General features: G+C 45.1%; 2 protein-coding genes across 5 annotated transcripts in view; one reads left to right on the forward strand and one right to left on the reverse strand.

Moving 5' to 3' along the window:
* The window catches only part of L2HGDH (L-2-hydroxyglutarate dehydrogenase), a 50,093-nt gene extending 45,971 nt beyond the window's left edge, over positions 1-4,122 (reverse strand). Inside the window, exon 1 of the mRNA XM_006160513.3 lies at positions 3,880-4,122. Coding sequence (XP_006160575.1) covers positions 3,880-4,046 — 167 coding nt within the window. The 5' untranslated portion in view covers positions 4,047-4,122. The remainder of the gene's footprint in view (positions 1-3,879) is intronic.
* DMAC2L (distal membrane arm assembly component 2 like) overlaps positions 3,957-8,980 on the forward strand; it is a 14,212-nt gene continuing 9,188 nt past the window's right edge. The window contains exon 1 of one of the 4 annotated variants that reach the window (XM_006160509.3): positions 3,957-4,025. The gene's annotated coding sequence lies outside the window, so the exon portion shown is untranslated. Of the gene's footprint in view, positions 4,026-4,216; positions 4,289-4,404; positions 4,670-4,691; positions 4,711-8,980 lie in introns of those variants that run through there. The other 3 variants (XM_006160510.3, XM_006160512.2, XM_006160511.3) reach the window with 3 other exon arrangements.

Raw genomic sequence — 8,980 nt, forward strand, 5'->3', positions numbered from 1 at the left:
CCTCTCTGTCTGGGGGGGGCACCCGCCCCAAAGGGAAAAAAAAAAAAAAAAAAAAAAAAAAAACATAAATCCTACCTAGAATATGTAAATAACTCTCAAAATATAAATAATCCACTTTGAAAATAGACCAAATATGTGAACAGACATTTGATCAAAGAGGACAGGGTCAGGTGGTAGCAGAGTGATGATATGACTGGACCCACGAGGTGAAGGTACTGGGTTTATATCCTGGAATCGCCCAGAACACATTAAATGCACACATGTGCCAGTGATCCAGGCTACTGACTACTGACACTAGGGATGGATCGTGGTGTGAAGACTCTGTAGGGGGGTGGCTGTCTTTGTGCCTCTGACTTTCTCACAGAAGAAATAAGTAAATAAACTTCACAAATTGAAAAAAGAATAGCTATGCAGCTGACAAATAAACACATGAAAAGGGGCCAGCAGTTAGTGTAATGGCTATGTCGCTGGACTCCCACGTAGCGAAAACCTCTCCAAAAATAAATAAATAAATAAATAAAATAAACACATGAAAAGATATTCCACTATTAATCACTGCATTAGGGAAATGCAAATTAAAGCCACAATGAGATATCGCTATACTCCTATCAGGATGGCTAAAACAAAGCACCAAATGCTGGTGAGCATGAAGAAAAAATGGATCACTCACATATGGCTGTGGGGAATATAAAAGAGTACAGCTGCTCTCTGCAAGAGTATGGGCAGTTTCTTTAAAACCTAAACATGCAGGGCCAGCAGGTGGCATGGTGTTTAGGGCACTGGATTCCCACATGGCTGAGTGTGCTTCCAGTCTTGGATCTGATGGGTTGGTTTCTCACTTTTGCTTTCTCTGTCTCTCTCTGGTCAAATTTAAAAATGATAATAATAAATGTAATTAAATAAATAAATAAATAATTCTTTTAAAAAAGAAAAAAATAAAAACAAAACACCTAAACATGCACTTGCTACATAACTCAGCAAGTACATTCTTGGGCATTTGCCCCAGAGAAATGAAAATGTATATCAGTACAAAAACCTGTACATGGGATGGTGTAATGGTTGTATCGCTGGACTCCCACATAGTCGACTAGTTTTAGTCTCGGACCCAGCAGCTTAAAACTCATGCCGGGCACACACGTATGTGTGTGTGCCCAAAATCCCAAGAAGAGAAGGGACTGCAGCATGGCTATCCCCCCGGGGGATGATTTCTCACTTTCTGTCTCTCTGTATCTCCAGCAAATGCATGTACCCTATAGCAAAAATCTTTCTAACAACAACAACGAAAACATGAATGTTCATAGCAGTTTTAATTCCTAAGAACCCCAAAACTGGAAGCAGCCCAAATGTCTTTCAACTGGTAAACAGCTAAACAAACTGCAAGGTACCCATACCATGGAATGCTACTCAGCAATTTTGTTTGTTTTTTAAGAGATTTTTATCTTAGGGCACGTGCACTCACTGGAGAGACAGAGACAGTAAGACCAAAAGTGAGAAATCACTCCCCCCAGGAGGGATGGCCACACTGCAATCCCTTTTCCATTATCCTTTGGATCTGGGGCACACACGCACACACATCCAATGTGATCTTCAAGGCACTGGGTCCAGGACTGGAACCCTGGTTAGCCATGTGGAAGTCCAACAATGTAACTGCTATGCCATCTGCTGGCCCCACTACTCAACAATTTTTTAAAAAACCACTATTGGGCCAGTCAGTGGCATGGTGGTTAAGGGAGCTGGATCCCACATGGCCACTGTGCAGTTCAAAGTTTGAGTCCCAGACCGGGCAGCTGCAGGGTGTGTGCATGTGCATCCTTAAAATCCTGACAGAAGAATGAAGAAGGGATTGTAGCATGGCCATACCCCCCGGGGATGCTTCTCACTTTCTCTTTCTCTCCCTCTCTCTCCATATCTGGCCCAGAGAGCACACATGTCCTATAGCAAACTAAAACAAAACAAAAAAACCATCATCAATATAGGCAACACCTTGGACATATTTCAGTGATGTTATGTGGTATGAGAAAAGCCAATCTCAAAAGATACATACTTCATGAGTCCATTTACAAGTCTTCAAAATGACAAAGTTACAGGGCCAACCCTGAGGCCTGGTGGTCAAGGGAGCCAGATCCCACATGGCTGACTGCTAGTTTCAAGTCTCAACCCCCAGTGGGTATAAGAAAAAAATGCTTGGTACATGTGGGTGCTTGCCTCAAACCCTGACAATAAAGGATACAGAAATGGAGAAAAGGGTCACCAGGTGGCATGTTGGTTAAGGTGCTGGACTCCTACATGGCTGACCACCATTCAAGTCCTGGACCTGGTGGCGGCTTGTTTTCTCACTTTCCCTCTCTCTCCCTCTCTCTGTTCAAACATAAATAATAATAATAATAATAATAATAATAAATTAATTCTTTTAAAAATGAATAAGATATTAGAACATGACACTCCATGGGGGGTGCCTCCTCCTTCTCCCTCTTTCTGTCTCTCTCTGACAAGTGTATATACCCCTGGCAAACTAAAAATGAAGTACAGTGATAGACAACAGACAGCTGCTGCCTCAGGTTAGGAAAGGTAGAGAGGCAGGGTGTGACCGTAAAGGGACAGGTAATGCAAAGGGTATCTTTGGGGCAGTGAAACATCTCTACATCCTAGTAGTAGTGGTAATTACACAGATTAAACATTAACTTGCACAGAACTACACATGTACACATACATGCGTGCACACACACACAAATGAATGCATGTAAAACTGATGAAATCTGAACAAGGTCTGTGCCAGTATAAATTTCCTGGTTTTGATATTGTACTATAGTTACCTAAGATGTTATCACTGGGCTAATCAGTGAAGGGTATATAGGACCTCTCTGTACCTTTTTTTTTTTTTTTTTTTGGCCATTTCCTATGGATCTATGATTATTTTTAAGTAAAAAGTATGAACAAAATGTTCACTAACTCTACTTTTCCTCCCTGAAGAAAGCTTTTCAAAATAACTGTCTACATATCCCACAACAAATCACAAACGCTATTACAATACATACTGCTCTAACCCCCCTCCAATCCACAAACTTAGAGCAGCCAGAGCTAACTACTGAAACACCAACATTTAATCACACCTCCCTTCTTAAAACCCTGTAAGTAGCTTCCTATGGTTCTCAGAATACGTTTCAACGTGAGGTTAAAATAAAATAAAAAGCATGCTGAGATGTAGCTCCTCTCCGGTGTCATCGCACACCATCTGTCTCCCTCTGAGCTTCAGTCGCACTCGCACTGCCCACCTTCTAGTCCTTGAAATAGCCAAAAGCTTTCCAGCCTTAGAGCCTTCGCACAAACTGTTCCCTCTAAAGAGCTGCAAAACTGGTTTCGAATGTGACCACCAAACTTCAAATCACAGGACACTTAATTCTACAGGCTTCGATTAGCCACTGGGCTGCTTCTCACAGGTGCAACTCCGGCGAGTACGCCAGGAACTGGATGGATTTAAGATCGGTTCAGTCTTTCAAGCGACACGAGGGTTGCCCACTAATAAATCCGTTTGACGGCTTATAGTGCGCTAGGTCCTCTCATCCTCAAAACGACCCTACAGGAGAGATTAAGACCCTCGTTCCAACCGAGCCTCAAAGGAGGTTAAGTAAGCACCCAGAATGGAACAGTAAGTAAAGGGGTTGTATTCAAGCCAGAAGTGCTTTTGACCTCTACTCCACACCGCCTTCGCTCCCGCCCATAAATACACCAGTGAGCCGCTGCAGACTGGCAGCTCCTGGGATCCACGGTTTGGAGCTCTACAGCATCCGACCTTCTCCCCCGCGCAGGACAGGAAAGTACGCGCAGGGCAAGTCCAGCACGAGGCGCGTCTGGGAGCAGCGGCCGCGCGGCAGCACTCACCTGGTGCTAGCGCTGCGGCCACCCCCGCACAGCCGCCAGGACCTCGCCGACGCCGCGCCCTGCCAGCACCGCGCCGACGCCGGGCCGTGCGCCCCGGGGAACCCCCGGGAGAAACCTCCGCGGGCCAGTCTGCAGGCACCGCCCAGGTAACGCAGCGCCGGCGCCATCGCCTGCGCCCCCTCCCCGGCCTTCCTCAGCCCCCCAAAGGCGGCCCTTAAGGCAGAGAGGCCGCCGTGCTCCTAGGCCCCGCCTCCTACGCAGGGGCCAATGAGGCGCGCGTCTTCGCCCCACGTGGGAGCGCGCCGCTGGCCAATGGTGGCGCGCGGCGCTGTGGCGCGCGGCGCTGGGCGACAGGCAGGTCGGCGCGCGTCGACGCGGGGTAGCTGGTTCCCTCCCTCCCTCCGACGCCGTGAGTAACGGAGCTAGGCCCGGCGCGGGGCGGGACCAGGGTGGCGGTTACGCTCTGCCCTTCCCCTTCTCCGGATGCTGGGCTGACCGAGCTGGCCCGCCAAGTCGCTAACCTGACCTTCGCGCCGAGCGAACTTGGGCCGCAGGAGAAAACCCGGGCGTCATACTGTGAAAACTCCTGTTGGGGCGGCCCAGAGGCCTCCCAGCCCCGGCCCGGCCCGCCTGCGGTCTGCGGGAGGCCCATGTTGGGCGCCGGCTAGGCTGCACCGGACCGGCCTTCGCCCCGACCCGGCCGTTCGGACCGCCACGCTGACAGCCTGCAGCCCTCTGGACTTCTGTGGGGCTGCTGGCCGGGCCACGCGTTCGAGCACCGGTTTGTCCTGTAAATATCCAGCGCCTGCTCTGTTTTGGACCGGGCTCTGGGTATGGGATGAACCAGATAGTTCTGCCCTGCGATCGTTTAGCAATCCGTATCCTTTCTTAAATTCTGGACCGAGATGCCATTTAAATGATTCTCTGCGGGTCTCGGAACAGCAACTCACATGTGCAGTTCACCTTACCTGTTTCTTAAAACTGTAAAATGATAGCGATGGCCACATAATCCTAAAGGATCTTCAGATTCTGTCAAATTATGTGATTCTGTCATCGTGCCAATTTAACACCTGTTGTCTGTGCTTGATGGCATGTTTTAAATTTTAAGATCAGACCAGAACAAAAATAGAATGATACCACTTTCTTACTGGAAGGACTTTACCTGTTTGACTTTTGATTCTAGTCCATAGACAAGTGACTCAAGGAAGTAGTTTGACCTCTTCAAAACGTCCCCTGTGAACCAGGAATAATAGCAGGGTCTCCTTTATAGAGCTGTTGAGCAGGTTACCTGAAATAGCTCCTTAGATGTTCCCCTAGTGAAGCATTAGGTACAACCGCCAGGACAGTAGTACATATCTTGCTTTAATTGTGAAAACAATGATGCCTGCTTTCATCGCAAATGAAAAAAAAGAAAAAAAAAACCTTTTTTTTTCCTTTAAGAAAGATTTTTGCTATAAGGCATGTGCTCTCCCGGGAGAGCCACAGAGACAGGAAGCAAGAAATCACCTCCGAAGGGGGACGGCCACACCGTCATGCCTTGTCCATTCTCCTCTTGGGATTTTGAGCATGCAAGAGTGCCAGCTGTGAGTTCAAGGCCTCTGGGTCTGGGACTCATTGGGCCATGAGTCCAGCGACAGAACCATAATGCCATCTGCTGGCCCCCCAAAATACAGTTGTTTTTATGTTATTGTCTGTAACTGCATTTGGAAGGAAGTAGTAGAGACCCTGCACTTCCTTTACACAGACTGCCCAGCAGACATCTTGTGAAAACTACAGTATCACAGCCAGGTCATTGTCATCGACACAGCCCACTGATCTAACTCAGAATTCCCCAGTTTTACATTTCTGTGTATTTAATTCTATGTAACTGTTATCACGTGTGTAGACTTTTGTATCCACTCTCACAATCAAGATACAGCACAGTTCCACAGTATAAAGCACAGCTGTCCTTTGCAATCCCCTCTGCATTTTTTTCTTCCTCTCTAAAATGGTATCATTTCAATAATGTTACATAAATGTAACTATATAGTATGTAACTTCTAGGGATTGGCTTTTTTCATTCAGTATAATCCCTTGAGAGCCATCCTGATTGTTGCCTGATTTGTTTCTTTTTATTACTGAATAGCATTCCATAATGTGGATGTACTACAGTATGCTTAAACTTTCACCCTGTGAAGTACATTTGAGTTGTTCCCAATTTTTAACTGCTTTGAATAAAGCTGTTAAGAACATTATTGTTCTTAGGGACTAGCAGATGGCATAATGGTTACGTCACTGGACTCCCACGTAGTCCCCAGCTTTTTGAGTCCCAGACCCAGCTGCTTAAAATTCACTCTCACTTTCTCTCTGTCTGTCTCTCTGGCAAGCACACATGCCCTATAGCAAAAATCTTGCTAAAAACAAACACAAAAAAACACCTCACACCAGGCACACGTGTGCATGTGCCTAAGATCACAGGAAGAGAATGGAGAAAGGATTGCGGTGTGTCCATCCCCCCCGGGGGGGGTGATTTCTCGCTTTCTGTCTCTGTCTCTCCATTGAGCACACGTGCCCTATAGCAGAAATACCTCTCTCGAAAAAAAAAAAAAAAAAAAAAGAACATTAGTGTATAGCTTATTGTGTGAACCTGTGTTTGTTTCTCTAGGATGAGTGCCTTCGAGTCTAGTTACTGGGTCACGTAGTAAGCACATACTAAATTTTGTAAGAAATTGCCAAACTGTTTTCCAAATTGGTTGTATCATTTTACACTCCACCAGCAATGTTTGAGTGATCTAGTTTTTCCTCATTGCCACCAGAGTGTTTCAGTAACTTTTTTTTTAACCATTTCAATAGGTATATGGTAGAGATGGTTATTTTTTAGTATACACAGGATGAAGTTGATTTGTCGCTGGTCCAAATACAGTTATATCCTCCAGGGGCTGTGACCAGACTTCCATGGGCCAACTGAAACTACAGTTGTGATTTTTTTACTACCATGTGATTTTGAGCATGTGCTCCTTAGTTTAGCAATGGTGAAAGAACTCAAAATACACATACTCTTTTTATATGATTTTTCTCTGTTCACCTCCCCCGCCTAAGATTTGACCACAGTAATTTGTCTTAGGTAAATAATTTCAAATCATTGCATCCATATGTCCTACAATGTCTGACTAGAGACACTTACATTCTTTGTTTTTCTTTTTAAGAATTATTTTTTATTGAACTCTATTATTTATTTATTTTAATTTGCCCAGAGAGGGACAGAGTGAGAGAGAAAGAGAGGGAGAGTGAGAAAGCAAAGCCGCCAGGTCTGGAACTCAAACCGCGGTCAGTCATGTGGGAGTCCAGCACCCTTAACCACCACTCCACCTGCTGGCCCCAGAGACACTTACATTCTTAACACCACCCTTTTCGTTGTGAAGTCATATTTACCTTTGTACATCTAGTTCGGAACTTAGGAGAAATGAGTTCGGTGAGTGTAATTTGATATTGGCCTAAGAATAGTTTTCGAGACCTTTGCTTCCGATTGCTGATGAATTGCCCTGTTGGTCTAAATCACTAAATTCTACGCATTTTAGGAAGAAGAACTGGAATTAATATGGGGATTCACAGTGAAATGGGGTTGTCATTTAGAGAAAAACTTCCCTATTCTGATGCCACCCCATCCCGCTTTCCCTATTTTACCACTGTCAGGAGCTAGTTAAGTTTTTTTCTCCCTAGGAAAGGCATCTATACTCACCAAAGAGAAACAGAGAGACAGAGAGAGAGGGAGGAAATGCCTCCCAACAGGGATGTGGTCACGCCGCAATCCCTCCTCCTCCGTTTCTCATCGTTGTGATTTAGGGTGTGCACACACATGCCTCTGGCATGTATTTCAAGCCTCTGGGCCAGGATTTGAACTGAAGTTGGCCATGTGGGATCCCTTCACCACTGGGCTATGGGACTAGCACAGTTTGGTCTTTTTGACTGCCAAGTTAGCCGTCATTTTGAATCACCCTCTAATAATTGCATTTAAAATACAAAATCAGGGCTCAGCCACCTTGGCACGTTCGCAGGCTGGAATCACATGGGAAGTCTGGGTTCCGTGGAATGGTACAGTGCCATGGGCCCATAATCCCAGCAGTTCAGGAGGCTGAAGCAAGAGAATCATGAATTCGACGCTGGCTTGGGCAGCGTAGTAAGACCCTGTCTGAAAGAGCCGGGCATGGTGCCACGTGCCAGTTGTCCCAGCTGGGAGGCTAAAGTAGGGGACTGCAACAGTGAGAGCTGTCTGGAATAGATAACAAGTAAAAATGTAGAGTCGGGCTGAGCTGCAGTGGCGCAGCAGTGGCACAGTTCTGCACTGCTAGAAGCCATATGTAAGATGTGGGTTCGTTTCCTAGGTCCACGTGTGCATGCCGGGTGTGTGCTCATGTCCTGGTTGCCTGGGAAAGCCAGGAGTATGAGACCCCAGCATGAGACCCTGTTGAGGTTGTTTCTTTCTCTCTTTCAATAAAAGAACTTTTTTAAAAATACAAACTCAGTACTTCCACTGTAAAAAAATTACTGAACAGGGAAACACAAACCTACTCATAAGACACTTCCTTTATGTCCTATTTTGAATAGCAGTGAGAGGTCTGGGCTTCTCTGTTACAAACATAATTGCAATGTTTATAAATATTGTTCCAAGCTCATGACTGTAAGCCATGTTAATATAGAAGTTTTTTGTTGTTGTTTACTAATTTGTTCTGGCTTTTATACATGGCTTCTATAGCCATTTTATCTATTTATGTTTTGTTTATATTTAATCATTGCACATCTTTACAATGTTCAGCATGGTTTTTTCCCAGCATGAATATGGTACATATTAGTCAAGTCAAAGACCAAATTACCATATACATGATCATCAACAGATAACTTTTCATTTTTGTGTCTATTAAATCTTTTTTTTTCCCTGATCCTCTCCCTCCCACCCCCTATTACCCACCTCCTTATATGCTGTCTCTAGTATGTGTTTACTAATTTGAATTCCTGGATTATTTATGGCTCTTGTTTAGCATTGTTTATTTTCTAGTTTGTTGTTAAGTGGTTTTAAAAAATTTCTTGGCAATAAATTCACTAGTTCACCACTAGAGGTCTCCTC

The sequence above is a fragment of the Tupaia chinensis genome, unplaced genomic scaffold (assembly GCF_000334495.1).
Source record: "Tupaia chinensis unplaced genomic scaffold, TupChi_1.0 Scaffold000688_1, whole genome shotgun sequence".
Classification (NCBI taxonomy): Eukaryota; Metazoa; Chordata; class Mammalia; order Scandentia; family Tupaiidae; genus Tupaia; species Tupaia belangeri.